Genomic DNA, 15,960 nt, shown 5'->3' on the forward strand with positions numbered 1-15,960 from the left:
TCATTCCACTTTAGCATCTCAGAAATTTTGAAACATTTGAGCTTTGCTTTACTAAACTAAAAATCGCTCTCCCTCAGGCTTTTCCAGCCTGCTGGTGATAGATCATTTCAGAGCCCCTTGCCGGTATGTTATCACCAGCCAACCCGCTGCTGGTGGCCCTGGCGGAGGGACGCTGGCAGCCGTGCTGCGGGCGGCAGTGGCAAAGGCGGCTTCAAAAATCTGCCCTAAAAGCGGGACGTGGCCGGGAGAGCCACCTGCCACCGCGCAGTACCTCTCCGATCTGCTCTTCCAGGTGTTTGTGCAAGATTCCCTTTGGGTGAAAAACCAAAACCACTTCCAGGATAATTCAACATTTTTCTAATAGCAGGCAGTAACTCTCCCTATAGATATTTGCACGGTATCTCATCAATGGTTAATTTTCTACTATAGAAGCATTATATAATTTGATAGTGCCTAAGGATAACGCTCCGTCCACAGGCTGTCCTGACTCAGTTAATGCTTTGTGCAATATATTCTTAAATTTAGCGTAGCATTGCTTTAAGTTAGCTGTTTGCTGGTCTGATTGAAAAAATTCTCTCTCCTTTAGATAAGCCTCTTCTATAGACACACAACAGCATTGTCACAGCTTATTAAATGAATGATATTAACAGATGGCTCCAGTGTCTCAGCGCCTCAGAAGTGTTTGGATCACACAGAAACAGATACTTGCCTGCGGGGATCAACTAATTCCTCTGTCACGTAGTTCAAGAAGTTCCAGCCGCTGAACGCGAAGGAGCCTTGGAGGAAAGCTAAGGCTAAATGCCCCACGGACGGAGTCATCCAAAAATTGAATGCGTTGCTTGGTGCCAGTTCTTCGTAGTTTCCTGCGCACAGAGCACAAGCGAGAGGTTACGCCTCCCCTTAACAGCGCTGCTACCTACCAGAGACACCGGGAAATAAGACAGGAAAACTCTCTTTTTTTCCTGATGCTCGCTAAAATAGATTAGTGATTTTGCGTTCTTTTTTCCCATGCCATGGCTTCACTTTCCCCCTGGCCTGGACCCCGCACCCACCATCACCGTTGGAAAAATGTCTCCTTGAAGCTGCAAAGTCCTAGCTGCTTTTAACGCAGTTTTTCTTTACAAGAGTTTTGTGTTTCGTAGAAATACTGAAAAGTAAAATACCTGTGGGGCTGGGTGATTTGTCAAAACTGTGGGACTATTATCATTGAGAAAACAAGTTTTCTGCTTTCCTGTAAATGTCATATTTCATCTTTCTTTATATGACTCATCATCTACATGATAAAAACATCATGAGCCTTTTGTGTTTGTGCTTTTCACTAAGTTTATGAATCAGCAAGGCATTTTTTTTTGCCTATTTTTAATTTTCTAAGTGTTTTTTTGAAGGAAATTGTGTATTCCTGTGCCTAAAATGAGCCAGGTGTCTTCTTGAACTGGACCCAACATCACTTATTCAATGTACACCCAGAGCACTTTAAATTTGAGGACTTTGCAGCTGATTACAGATTTTCTGCAAGTCTACTGCAATATCTCCAGCTTGTCAGTGCAGCCTTGTATTCGATCAGAAACAGCAATGCAGCCCAGAAAATAGCTCGTACGAGGAGGATATGGCTGATTTCTCTATTCTCTCATCCCTTTGCTAACTCCATATCCTGTAATCACCTATAGGATACATCTTGATTGCACCTGTGCTTGGAAGAATTCCTTTATCCTTTTATTGGGAGTTTTTGGCCAGGTTTTGTGTGTGCCCGGTGTGGGTAGCGGTGGCTTTTTGGGGGCCGGAGGAGCCAACCTGCACCCCGCTCCCTGCGAGTGCCCAGCCAGAAATCCTGGGCTTTTTCCCGTCGGTATACCTAGGTGGAAAACTGCGTGGGGAGCATGCTGGGTCTGGCAAAGTCAAGTATGTCAGCAGTACCGTAGCACCGCTAAAGCTGCCTGTGTGGCAGGGTACCTTTAAAGATCTGTATGAAGCCCACAGTGATGATAAGGGCCAGGGCTAGCAGCTTTCCCGCGGTGAATATGTCCTGAATGCGAGTTGCCCACCGCACGCTGGAGCCGTTCACCCAGGTCAGGAGTACTGCAGGGCAAAGACTGAGCTCAGTGAAATGAAATTATGATTATTTGAGAACACGTACTAAAAGCATTGAAAAACATAGACTGATGCATACATTTCTACAGGGAGCTCTAGGCTGGCCACGACCGAGGGCGAGAGGGAAAATTCCTTTTTCGTAAGAAATTTCCGGCTGCGGAGAGGCATCCCTTACAGCCAGCAGCTTTTCCCGTCTCCGTGCTCTGCCTTCCAGGCCTCCCCCCAGCTCTATTAAATGTGCCGGATTGATGTTCAAAGCACCAGTTGTGTGGAGGGATTTCTGGCTTCTCCGGGGAAAAGCGAATGTCTTAATTCCTTCCAGCTCTGATCCGCTCTTGCTGGCTCCCCAGGTGATTAATTCGGAACTGGTGGCATTTTGCACTGCCTGCACCCTCTCATTTGTGAATAGTCCCAGCTTGTCCTCTGCATGGGAACCTGCCAGGGGAAATCGGCACCGGGAGCTTCCCGCCGGCATCACGGCCGCAGCCGTCTGCCCATCCCGCAGGGGAATCGGTCCCGGCTCACTGCTCGGCTGCTCCCGGGCAAAACCAGGCCAAGCTTTGTGTGCCCGAGAAGTAAATACTCACATAAACACACCATGGAGAGGATCCTGGAGGCGTTGTAGGGCGGGATGCAGTTCGGGAACACGGGCTGCAGGACGTAGTTTGAAAAAGTCAACGCAATGACGGCCAGGCTGGTGGGGTACATGATCAGCACCGCGCTCCAGAGCAGCAAAAACCTGGAAAAGCAAGAGAAAGCACAAGAGAGCAGTGCTGCAGGTGACACACGGATGTGCCGCAGGTGCCGGCCAGCTGTGCTGACAGTGACACCCAGCTGTGCCATGGTGATGCCCAGCTGTGCTGCAGCTGTGCCCGCTCACACGGTCCCAGGCAGAGCTGTTGTCCAGGTCGCCCCTCAGCCATCACTTTCTTGTGCCCCTCCTCATCCCTTTTCCTCTGTTCCCAACAAACTTGGAGCTTCAATTAAACACTTTTAAGCCGAGCGCAGTTTAGTGATGGCCTGAACACGGGGGCGATTGCCGCGGGGGACGTCCTGGTTCAGCGTGGCGTGTCGAATCGCAGGTGTCTCCGCAGGTGAGCTGCTGCCGCGGGAGGGACGTGCTCCCCCGGCGCCCATCAGGCCCCGCGGCTGCGGCGCTGCGCGAGGCGGCGATCGCACGGGGCGAGGGGCAGCGCCGGCCGCCGCCGCGGGGGCACCTCTCATCCCCACGGCTCTGCCGCTGCGCCGCGGGCACCGGGAAAATACGACGCGTGAGTTTTCTTGGGTCCTCGCTTGGTGAAAAGGGGAAAGCACCTCTCATAAGAGTAGCAATAGACTCCGTGTTTCAAAACACTCTGGTTTCCTTCTAAAGTGTTATCGTTTCTGTGGTGAGAAGCACTTGTTTCAGGAAAGTGAAATGCTTCTTGCCATACACACATACACACAGATAGGTGTATATGTATATGTATATGCATACGTACACCTGCGCGCACCCCTTTTCCTCCATGTATCTGCACAAATGCAGTGTGCAGGGATGCACAGCACTGGTGAGGATCAGAAATCGACTATTTTTGCCAAATAAAACAATGTAGTGTCTAGGTCACGCTCAGCCTTCCCCACCGCGGGTCACCCTCCTGAAGGCTGCTGGTGGCCCACGCGCCTGCTGGGGGCCGGCCCCTTAAATTTGGCTGAGGGGGGGAGCGTGCTCCCTGGTAGGGAGCTTGGCTCTGGGTGCTGCTGCGGTGGTGTGCTCCTCTTTCCTGCCGCGTGAGTGTTTTTCAGGCTGGCTATCTTGCTTGCCTGGGTTGTTTCTGAGAAGTATGGGGAAATTTGATGCTTCCTTTTGCTTATTAGCTACCATAGAATTAATTTGGTGAATTGTTTGGCATGATGCAAGAGCTGGTTACCTTCCCAAATGATGCTATATATATTTTAAATGCAATGTTTTCTCTTTCTTTTTACTTTTCTGAGTGATGCCTTTCTTTGGTTTCTAATGTTTTTATTTATGGTTCAGCAAAGTTTCCTCGGGTGACTGCTGCTGTGCTGTTTACTGCTGGTCACCACTACTGGTGGCTCTGGAGACCCCAGTCCCAGGGAGTCCATGGGCTGGAGGAGTTAAGCATGAAACACAGGGCCCTGCAGGGTTCAGTTGCTGAAGACTAATGTGACTAAAAGACTGAAATAATTCTTTTTTGATAGAGTTAAGATTTTGGTGGTGTTTTGTGACTTTAAGCTCAGACCTTGGTGTCCTCAAACAGCCCCAGCTGTGGGTGCCCTATTTGACTGCAGGCCAGCTGGGGGCAATTGGGGTGGACCTGCACTCAGGGGTGAGGTGGGGATGGTGTGTGCAGACCCTGCTAGTCCTGTCCTGTGAGTTTATCTCCATTCCCACAGAGTTTATGCAGGTTGGAGAAATGTGGTCAGATTAAAGCATTCAGTTAGGAGGATGATTCTGAAAAGACTATTTCAGGCAAAGTTGGCACTCGCTTCTATGTTGTAATATAAGGTGCATTGAAGTTAGTATTTGGTACAATACAGTTTAATGGAAATGTGAATAATTCAGTAGACTTCTGACAGCCGATTTGTTTTGCGCTGAACTGGAATCCATGCAGGATTGATAATACCAATTAAAGCAAATGCAGAATTTTAGTAGATGGTTATGCAGTTACGTTATCAAGCAGGAAGCTCAAATAAGAGATCGCATTAAAATAAAAAGGAGAGCTTGCCCAAGATTTAGGCTTTTTCTTAAGGTAAGTCTTAGCCAAAGCCTAGTTTTGAGGAGAAGGTGCTGGTATTGGTCACTGGGACCGCGTTAATGTCCCCGAGCTGCTGCTGGTGGCTGGGAAATGCTGCCACGTGGGCACCTTGCTCAGGCGCTGGGCCCTAGGCACGTGCTGCTGGCTGCAGCGGTGGCTGGACCCTGAGCCGACGGTCTCTCCGGCCGGGGATGTTCGATCTTGTGTGGAGTCTACTGCGGCTGGCAGGCGGGAGTTGACCCTGATGTGATGAGCCAGCGCCCAGAGTCTTCCAGGAAATCTCTGCTGTTAAAATACCACCTTTTATCATGTGTTTTGCAGAAAGACTTAGAGTATGGTTTACCTAGCAGAGAATAGCTGTTTCAAATCAGCCATAATTAACTGAAGTGACACAGAACTGAAACTTCTTAGAGACCTAGCTGGGTTTCGTATGTCTCTGCTATCAGTGCCATCCATAACTTGATAAAACGAAGCGGTGAGGCCCATGGCTCCAGGTGCGCTTTGTTTCCTTGCTGGTCCCCGACACCGGGACGTCTCGTAGAGGGCATCTGACCATTGCTGGAAAGCCACAGTTGGGTTTGAAGCAGACAAAAGTCAGTCGTGCTCTGCGCTTAGTTCCTGGCCCAGCTATTGAAGTGGAAAGTGAGGGAGCTGGTCTCCGGAGGGCTGACCTGGGGAACAGGCTGTCAGGAGCTGAACCCCGTCTGATAAGCTTTCAAAACTGCTCCGTAACTCACAGCACTAGAAGGATCTGAGAAGTTAAATCTTCTCTTGTTGCTGGCCACGAGGCAATCAGGCCTTTAGAAAAAGGCTCGAGATAGCTGAATGTAGAGAAGGAGGAGATGCAGCCGTTCTTGTCCGTGCTTGGGGGAGGAGGAGCCCAGTGATGCTTATTTACACTCGGGAAGTGTGTGTGTGTGCTGGAGCTCCTGTGCCAAATCCAGGCTCCTGCATGTGTTGATGGCAAAAGGGCCAGCAAAATGACCTTTGTGGGTATTTTTTGGGGGGGAAACTGTGGCCATGTGTGATGAGCATAAATATCTGTTCACTGAAAGTCTCTGCAGCATTTTTCAGTGTTGAGTCTGATCCAAAGTCCATTGAAGTTAATGGTTATATTCTCATCAACTTGAATGTTCTTTAGACAAGGTCTCTAATTCATTTTTTCCCCCATTTTTAGAAACACTCTGGAATAAGTGACAATCTGTTGTGGGACGTGCTGCTATTAGGCAGGTGTGACTTTGACTGGAAGTGTGGGTCATCCCTAGATCGAAGCGGGATGTTATGCAGCCACCTCTGTGTGCTGATCCCTCAGCTGGGGAAAGAAGTGCACAGCACAGTGTGATCTGGATCGTGAATGGAGAGAGTCTAGCGGATTCGGTACAAACAGTTCTCAAACCTATATTTGGGTTGTGCCTGTGCTCCTAAGAGCGTCTTGCATTATGTATAAGCTAACGTAGGATCAAAGTGGCTTGTGAAAATAGTAAGTCAGTGTGTGCTTGGGCATCATTAACAAAAGCAAACAGTTTGAAATAGAAACTGCACTACGGTTCATCTTATGGCAGAAAAAGCTGAACTACTTCAAAGAAATTGCATTATTATTAACGTTATACTGCACTGCTGAAAGAATTACTGTTTTTGAAAACTTCGGGCTTTGCAGCAATGAAAAAACGGGAATATACGAGTGCACTTGAAGCATGCATTACTTGCAGTCTGGGGTGACGTTTATCAGAGCTTTGGGTTAGAGCTCTCTGCTGACTTCAATGCTTATGATTTATGTAGGAACATGATATGTCCAGTTATCAGTCACTGCCGGAAAAAACAGCTACATTAGTTGCAATGTTATTACTGAGCATTGGGAAGAGTTGTATTTATCAGAAATGCACTAGTGAGTTTTTCATGAAGCTAAATTTATTCATTCTCTTCTGCCAGGACACACATTAAGCCTATTATTTACTATTTTGGGTAATGTTCTTTTTATGACCTGTAGAAACATGAAAATCCATATGTATGCAAATGCACTGCACTCATTTACTCTGCTCCAACAGTACAGGACTTGATAAATTCCCTGCAGTTAGTCTGCTCATATACAGATGCTATTTAAAACCCAGATGATTTCTAAACGAAAATAAAAGCGGGCAGTCTGTGTTGGACATGAGATCTGCGCCTCTGAATTTGCTCCTGGGCCTGCCTGCTGTCTCAGGGCTGGGAACTGCTGGGGTCTCCTTCCCCAGCCAGTGCCCCGCGTTTGAAGCAGGTGCCACGTCAGTTCTGCACGATGACGGCACTTACTTGCACCATCTCTGCTGCTCTTGGTGATGATTGCGGGTGCCCTGTCAAGGGTTCCCCGTGAAGCTGTCGGTCCCTGGCCCGGGCTGCTGCACAAGTGCCAGCACCATACATCCACCAAAAACCACCTCTGTGTCCATGTTTGACATTAGCATCTTTTTTGAAAAGCGAGGGGTACTTCATTTACTTTTGGGGAAAAAGTCGAGATTATCACTTCTCTCAGCCATAGACGACTCTGCTCCTTTTCATGTTCTTTTCATAGCTACAGTGTTATCAGACCTATTATTACTTAGTTGTGCATTTTTTTGGCTGCTCTAGCTCACTTTGCCTTTTGGTAATGCCCAACGTAACCCCAAAGATTCTGATATCCTGGATGAACACTGCTGAATTTCCTCTGTCTCTTCCAACTTTGCTTTTCGAAAAGGAGTTGCCCAACAACAGCAAAAGGTTTGGTGAAGACTGTAAATAGACCGGTAGGTCTGAGCAATGTTCTTGTAGGTTTGTGTGGCCTCTTTGCTTTAGAAACAAAAGGTAACCGAAGTGTCTGAAAGCCCAGGTGGGACGTTCCAGGTGGCACTGCTGTCGTGAATGGGCATTTGACTCCTTCCTTGAAGCTCTTTTTATTTTGAAGTAGGAATTTCTGCAATTGTGGATACACGTCGTGTGCGTTTTAACTAGAGCATTTGTCAGAAGCTTAAATGTTGCTCATCTGACAGGGGTGTAAATGGCTGGAGCATCTCTAGCTCTGCCTTGCCCTCTCGTTTCTGAGCACTCGCTGACTTTTCACGGCCTCTGCGGTCTGAGCGGGGCTGAGGAAGGCCAGCGTGGAGGGACACCCGCAGGCCTGGCTGTGTCTCCGGCTCCCATTTGTCCCGGAGACTGTTCCTGGGACTTCGCCGTGATCTCCTCTCCGGCACTGCCTGCTTCGTGGCTGAGCAAACGGCCCTTCCTCTGGTCCGCGGCCAGCCTTCGCCTTGGGCAGCTGCTGGGTGCCGCCGCCTCTCGTGGCGTAAGGCGAGCCCCAAAATCTCTGCCTGCCTCTCTCGCTCTGCTAATTTCTTCAGCAACTTGTGCCCAGAGATATATCTAGCATTTTGCTATTTCCAAGGAAACCTTTGTTTGAGAGTGATTTCCAAATCTAGGATTAACTATAGGGACTGCCGTGCTGATACTCGTGTCCCAGGTGTGCTCCGGGATGAGACCGCCGCTGCGGCTGCAGCTGGGGGAGGCTCTGTCTCGCTTGCTCTGAGCGCCCCGTGCCGAGGGGAAGCTTTTAGGGACCACGAGTGGCAAAGGTAAAGGTCCCCTCTCCACGGAGAGCTCGTGAAGGCTGCACGCCTTTCTCTTCTTGGGGGAAAATGTTTGCCTTCTGCCCCGGGAGGTTTTACCAAATTTGAAAGTTTTAATGGAGAAGGAGGGGGAAAGGAGGGGAGTGCGTCTCCGTGGCTGGGGCTGCTGCATGTGGTCTGTCGATGAGACGTAGGAGAGCTGGAAGATGGAATCAGAGGTTTTTGCAGCTGACTTGTACCCAGAGCTTCATCTCCTAGAAATTAGAGCAGCTGAGCTGCAAAGCTGACTGTGTCTTTGGTTATTTAACCTTTCTGTCTCTGCCTTTGTGTTTACGGAATGGCTGCAGCGCTTCTGTGATCTGGGTGAATTCAAGGTGGTGGTGGTTGTTGTGTGGAAAGTGTTTCAGGAAATTTGGGTGGATGGTCTCCTTGGAATATAAAATCCAGCTGCTTTTTTGGCTTCCCAACCCAGCTGCTGTTGTAAATAACTTTTGCTATGGAGCTAGTGATGTCTAGCTGCTGTGGTGGTTGTTAATTTTGACACATTCGTTAAAACTTTAGTTAGTTTTACCTTAATCGAGCTATTGTAATGAGATTCGAGACAAAGCTGCTGTTCTGCAGCCCAAACTTGTGTGTCGGGTCAGGAAATCCTTCTATCCCGCTTTTTCCTTTTTTCAGTTCGTGTTCTGCACCGTCAGTAACTGGGACCTGTAGTACTGTAATGGTTATGATCAACCAGTGCATTTGGGGGACCTGTAGTACTGTAATGGTTGTTATGATCAACCAGTGCATCTTTATTTCTTACACCTCACACAGGAAAATGTCATAGCTAGGGAAGGTCTGTGGCCAGGGAGGAGGGGATGGGGCAGGGGCGCAGTGGCAGAGGTGAGCGAAAGGAAAGGTCTGGATGTGGGGAGGTGCCTCACCTGCTCCTGTAATAAAAAGCTTCCATGTTAATAGGCCAAACCACCCTGATTTGCCTTTGGGAAAACTTTTCAGAAAATCATTTGGCATGCTAAATTTGATGGTCTTTGCTGTAGTGAGGATAAATCAGAAGAGAAAATTGAACTTTTAGAGGATGGAGTGTTTCTTTTTATTAGGAGAGGTTTCTCAAGCTGCTGCTTTCAGCTCAAAGACCTGGGTATAAAGGTACTGATGGAGGAATGTGCATGTTTGAAGTAGAAAATTGAAAATACTTGTAAATGTTCCCAAAAGCTGCAGGCTTTAGGTGGTGGTTCAGCAAAGAGCAGCAGGGTGTAATCCCAGCTGTACTTTATTGAAACCATCTCTCAGAAAAAAGTCATTGATCCCTCCTCGCCCGAAGAGAGCTTTCTAAATTCCTTTTAAATTAAGTTACCCCAAAACATACCTGAAAGCTGCTTGTCTAAGGCAACCCTTTGTCCTACTTACAACATGGTTTTATTCTCTTGGGAGTAAAGATAAAGTCACTTTGGAAGTAAAGAATTAGAACACTATTTTTCTTCACATGGCAAGGTCATACTTTTCTGATACTGCTTGCGCAATATGTCTTTTTTTCTTTTTTTTAAAAAACCAAAAATGAAACAAAAAAAACCCAACGCAACCTGCTGTCAGGGAAGACGGAGCCCTCTGCTTAGGGAGATGACATAGTTATTCTGTTGCCAGATAAATGGTGTGCAGCGATCGATGAGCAGAAGTACATTTTTCACAGTAAGCGTACAGCTTGACACTGGCGCAATGCAAATTCTCTGAATGTGGCAAAGAGTGATCTGAGGAACAACTAAATCCAAGATTCATTTTATTTCATTTTTACTTGTCTTTCCTTCTATCCTAGAAAGCAATATTCATTTTTCTGCTGCAGCTGTGCACGCTTTGCGGAAAAACAGCATTGCCTTGGCTTTGCCAAAAAAAAGTCAAAGTTGTACTGGATGTGAAGCCGTTCTTGCGTTATCACGCCGGGCAGAGGCTGCGCTTTCTGCAGCGCACCCATCTCCGCGGCCTGCTCCCTGACGGGAAAACGAGCCCGAGAAAAGTCTCGGGAAACACGAGCCAAGGTTTCAGTTAAGTTGATGGAGTCAGTGTTTTTATTCCCTCAGTCTGCTGTGACAACAGTGTAATTATCTTATGCAAAGTGGGACAGAGTTTAGAAGAGCGATTCCTTTGTCTGAAGAAACAGGAACTTTTATGAAAACGAATATAACGTAATGGCCTAAATCTGATAAGCATCAGAAAGGTACCTCAGCATCCGGCACGCTTTCCCGTGCTGCCTGTGCTCAGAGGAAGGGAGCCGGGGTGGCCCCGAGGAGACACGGGGAGCCCGAGAAAGGGGAGGGCCCGCGGGAAAGGTGCGCCAGCGCCTGCCCGCACTGCCCCTGCCGCCGTTCCGCTAGCGCGGCGCCTGGCTGAGCTCTTGCCAGCCTCTTTTATCAGGTGAGAATGAATAGTCTCCCCCCTCCTCTGGCTTTCATGTACTGTGCTTTTTTTCCCACAAATAAGACCAACACATTGCACAGCCTGTTTACTTGCAAATGACCAAATCGGCCAGCATGTCTAGGCGCCTCTTTACTGAGTTATGAATAGAGGTCAGCAGGTTAATTATTATTCTTGTCAAATAGGTACAATAAAATATACAGTAAAACATAAAACGGAGACCTCTTCTCACTTGTCCCTTCTCCCTTTGCCACGCTACTGTTAACAGTATTTTTCAAAGAGAAATTGTTTCCTGAGTTAGCATTTCCCCCTCTTTGTATTTATGCTACAATATTATTTTATGCCATTGAGGTAAATGAACCAGTGCTCCAAGCTAACACCGTAAACCTGGCATGCTTCTGTAGACAAATGTGGCTCTTCAACGATTTTCTCTACTCTCCTGTAGGAAGATCAAGCAACATAATGCCAGAGAAATATTTGCTGCCTCTTGTACTGATAGTTAAAGGAGGGCCTTGGTTTATGGCAAGTAGCTCCAGTCTCGCTTCCCTGACGTGTGAAGCTCCTCAAATACCAGGTACTAATAATTCATGGCACACATGCAAGAACATCACCCTGGCACAGCAGCATTTCTAGCGCTCTTCTTTCCTATTGCTGATTTTTATTGAGACAGAGCAGTAAGTGAAAATGTCTGTTGCCTCCATTGAAAAGGCAGAATCAGGAGCCTTACATAGGGGCAATTGGGTATTTTTAGTGCGAATAGCAATAACGACTCTACGAAAGCATTTTATTGACAAACGCTCCCTTTCATTTCTGAATTAGATGTCTTTTCCTCATTAAATACTTAATATAAACATGTTTTCAAATGACCGTAAAGAGAGATAGGACTTACCCAGCTAAGCCACCGAAAATCTCTGTGACATAGGAATAATCCCCTCCTGATTTAGGGATAGTTACTCCCAGTTCAGCATAACATAACGATCCAAGAGCAGCGATCCCTCCTCCAAGCACCCAAATAATGAGCGCAAGTCCCACCGAGCCAGTGTGCTCCAAAACTCCTTTTGGTGAAATAAAGATTCCAGAACCAATAATGTTACCTGGAATAATACAAACAAAAAAAAGTTTTGCAGTAAGGTAAAAGAAAGCAAGAAATGCATATTTTTTAATTTCTTCTTTTTTTTTAAGCTCTTTGAGGTTTTGTGTGGTTGTATTTTATCTGATTAAGCCCTAGGGAAAATGTTTCAGTTCATCAGAAATCAGGTAGCACAAGTGTGTACTCAGATCTGCTGAAGCACTTCAAGAAGCTGTTGAACGTCTGTGTTTACAACGTCTGTGTTTGTAAGAAGTGGTTCTGTGGCACGAATTCAAACAGTTGCAGAACTACCTCATGTCGCCTGACAGGACCTTATTGTATCTAAGGGAGTTAGAAATGTTGTGTTTATAATGAAGATGACTTAATTTCTTCCTAAGAGGAACCTGAACAAGATAAGGGCCATCCTCGGGGGGGAGGGGGGTCCAGAAGAATAGTATAGCGATATCTGTAATCTAGTGGCCAACAAGAGTTCTAGCCACAGGGGCAGATTTAAGGTTGTGCTTGGGGTGGGGGGAGTTACCATGAGGGCAGATTCAAGCTTGTGTTGAGGAAAAAGTCACCTTGAAGTCTGAAACATTACAAATCCATTAAAACTATATTTGTAGTATGTGCTGTTTAGTCACTGTCCACAGATCTCAAAGGGATGGTGTGGTCTGACTGAAATATCAGACCAGGTGGGCTTTGTCCTAGTAATTTTGCTGGATGCGTGCGTGAGCTGAGGTCATGCTGGGCATGGGAGGGGAAAGCCGGATAGTGCAAACGTTCCTCTTTCCTGCGACGCCAGGCCTGGTCTGCCTTCCTGGTCAGCAGGAACTGCTCTCTGCGAGCCTTGCGGCTGGTCAGATTTGGGAGGGAGACATCTTTGCCAGACTTGGGGTTTTTGAGCAATACCGGCGTAGCACTCCTCTAGTCGGTCCCAAAAAGACGTGAAGACCCTCGTGTTGTGGGACCCTGCTGAGGGCTTCCTTCCTGTGCGAGTCAGTGTTAACCAAGCTGGCCAACTTCCAGCCTATGTTGAACCGCACTTTTTATCAATGTGGGTGTGAAAACCACTGGGTGCTGGCAGGTAGCAAGTGTCCTCATCAGGACTGACTTCTCTGCAGCCTTCCCCTTGCGTCTCATCAAATCTAAATTCTCATCCTCCCCTCTGGTTGAGAAATGCTTTTCCACCCGTGATGTATAGCTTAATCCGTAAGCAAACTCTGCTACGCTTATGGCTCTGACTCTGCACTCCTGTTTCTCAAAGCAGTGTCAGAAAGCACCGATCACTGGGCTGCTCTGATCTGGCTGTGTTTGGATGCAGCTATGCGTTTGCAGCACGTGTGTTGAAGCAGATGCTCTGTCTGTGGTTTGAAATGGAACTAAGGTGGAAGATAGACCCCTCGTGCAAGCGACGAGCAGGCGGCTGCGTCGCAGGCAGGGCTGAGCGGCTGCGGGGGCCACGGCTGCGCCCGGCTGGGGCCTGGCTGCCGGCGCAGCAAAGCAGCCCGAGCTCGGGGGGCTGCAGCCTCGCGACCCCTTCCCTGGGGACACCAGGGGCGGCATCGCATCGCAGCAGCAAACCAAGCACCTGACTACACGGTGCAATAAAGAGGCGTGAGATGCCTCGTGTGTGGAGAGCCTTTTCTGTTTGCTGGCCTGCCAGCATGTGAACGGGCGCTGTTCCTTGCTAGTCCTACGTCGGGTATAAAAGCGGTCTTTTTGATATCGCAGTTGAACGAAGTCACACAGTGCTCCCCCAGGCAGTTTAATTGGATGTGTAGCTGTTTAAAGCAATGTTGTCCAAGCTCAGCAGGAAGGAAATATGGATACAGGTTACAGAAATTGTAGCAGATACCCCATGAGTTGTGAAATCAGTTTAAAAAATCAAGACACTAAAAGAACACCCTTTTTTAAAACTTTTCATTTTAACTATTAAGCTTTTAGGATACCCACGTTCACCTTTTTAAGAATCCCTCAACTGACAGAAAGAGGCTAGGATCGTTTTCTTTTTAGATGAAAGCTGAGATTCACAGCTGTAGTTTTAAGAAACACACTAAATATCAGCAGAATCTTGATAATGCCTTTAAAGTGAGATTATTAAATCATACATGGTGCCTGAAAGCCATGTAAAAAGAAAGAGATCTTTCTAGCTTATTGTGAAAGGGCTCAGCAAGCCGCTTCGGTAATTGGCTGGTCTCTGTGCCGCAAGGCCGCTGCGGCTGCCCTGGGAGGCTCTCGGAGCAGAGGACACCGGCTGCGGACACGGGCTGCGGGTGCCTCCGTGCCGGTGGTGAGCTGGGTCCTCGCGTGGCGCTGGTCCCCGCAGGCGCATGCAGTCCCGCGCTGTTAGGATAAGGTCATCTCACGCTGTCTCGTTTAAAAAGTGGCAAAATCCAAGGCAGGAGCATGTTTGTATTCAGAAGGGAGCTGAGGGTGCAGAGAAGCAGAGCAGAGATGGGTGAGAATGCAATATAAGGGTCTCCTCCTGCTGTATACCCTAGCGCGATTTCCACTGGGTTGTACAACTCAAAGTAGTCTTCTAAAATTCATATTCTTGCCTCCTCAAGAAAAAGAACTTAGCATGCTGCTGTTTCTCTCGGAGCAGAGTGGGGGGTTTTTTTGGAGGGGGTTGGGGTAAATAAATATGCAGACAATAAGAATACAGATCAGTGAAAAGAGAATTTCATCACTTTTTAAATACTTGAAGTTTTGATGATGACTTGCCAAAAACCATCCTGTTGTACCAACAGACTGGATTGCCCAAAAGAGATAATTCTATAGAGAGATCTGGTTAACTTTAAGCTTCTGGCTGACTCTCTAGCCCAGGTCAGCAGACACCTAATTAGCTTTCAAAGGCCCTCTCCAGAGGAAGAGGGTCCCCAGGGAGGGCCGGCTGGGAGGGGGACAGCCCTGCAAGCAACCCCTCTGAGCAAGAGCCATGTGCAAGCTCAGGGAGCCCTTTCCCAGCACTGTGGATCCCGTAAGAGGAAACGGGAACAAATAAGACAACATGATTAGATGTAGGGAAATTTTGCAGAGGAAATGCAAAAAAAACCAGCTCTTCCTGCCTACAATTTTCCTTCCTTTCCCCCTCCAAAAAGTGAGGATTGGACTAGAGAAGGAGGTATGGTTATGTGCGCAGCCTTATGACAGCGGTGATCCTGCTGCGCAAGGGTCGAAGGCAAGGCAGGCTCTTTCGTGCTAGGGAGCAAATGTCTCTGTGGACAGAGCAGTGGCAGCGGGGAGCCAGAGAGGTCAGCCACGATGCGCTCACTCTGGTCCAGAGACCAGAAAATACCACATAGTCCCCATGGAGCAAGGGCCTAGGGTTGTCTAGTCTAGATAGGGGATGAACAAGAGAAGACAAGTCTCCAAACATACAGAAGATATTTGCAAGGAGGAAGGGAATAAACTGTTTTTGCTTTTTCAAGTGTCCATGCTGCAGAGAAAAGATGAAGTCAGAAATAACTGGCCTGAACTGACAGAGGAGATGGAGGGTAGAGCTTAGGGACATCTCCGCGGTGGTGAGACCCAGTGAGCCATGGCAGAGGCTCCTGTGGGACGGCCAGGGAGTTTCCAGCCTGGACGCTCTGGTTAAGGCTGGATAACCGTCCGCTGGGATGGCTGCAGGTGGCTGGGCTCGGCTGTCCTTCCCAGCCTGGTTCCTCCAGGTCCCAGTTCCAGTGGAAACTTTGGAATTGCTGTTTTTTCCAGCATTAGGTAATTCTGCTCCTCCCATGATGCCTGCAAGGAAACGGCCTTCTTTTCCATGCTGATTTCATCTTTTTCCTTGCCTGGCAAGCAATATTTTTTTTCCCTGTGTCTCTTAAACACAAGTCTGGAGGGCTGCTCCTGTTGAGCTGCCTCAGCGAGGCATCGGGCAGCGAGGGGCTGTGTTGGCTCCCGTGGGAGGCCACACTCGGCACCTTGGTCATACTAGAAAAAGAGTAAAATTCAATATATACAGTCCTTGCTCAGCTGAAATGGCACAGGCAGGTCCTAATCACTGCTACAGCATTGATCATTGCAGCTTGGTCTGGATGGTTGTCTTGACCTGAAT

General features: G+C 47.9%; 1 protein-coding gene across 4 annotated transcripts in view; it reads right to left on the minus strand.

Moving 5' to 3' along the window:
* The window catches only part of SLC7A10 (solute carrier family 7 member 10), a 48,415-nt gene that overhangs the window by 7,494 nt on the left and 24,961 nt on the right, over positions 1 to 15,960 (minus strand). For all 4 annotated transcript variants that reach the window (XM_064519671.1, XM_026107605.2, XM_064519670.1 and 1 more), the window contains exons 2-5: positions 11,718 to 11,922; positions 2,676 to 2,827; positions 1,951 to 2,076; positions 710 to 863 (exon numbers count right to left, since the gene is read on the minus strand). In XM_064519671.1, the coding sequence (XP_064375741.1) occupies positions 710 to 863; positions 1,951 to 2,076; positions 2,676 to 2,827; positions 11,718 to 11,922 (637 nt within the window). The remainder of the gene's footprint in view (positions 1 to 709; positions 864 to 1,950; positions 2,077 to 2,675; positions 2,828 to 11,717; positions 11,923 to 15,960) is intronic.

This window comes from Dromaius novaehollandiae, chromosome 13, assembly GCF_036370855.1.
Source record: "Dromaius novaehollandiae isolate bDroNov1 chromosome 13, bDroNov1.hap1, whole genome shotgun sequence".
Lineage (NCBI taxonomy): Eukaryota > Metazoa > Chordata > Aves > Casuariiformes > Dromaiidae > Dromaius > Dromaius novaehollandiae.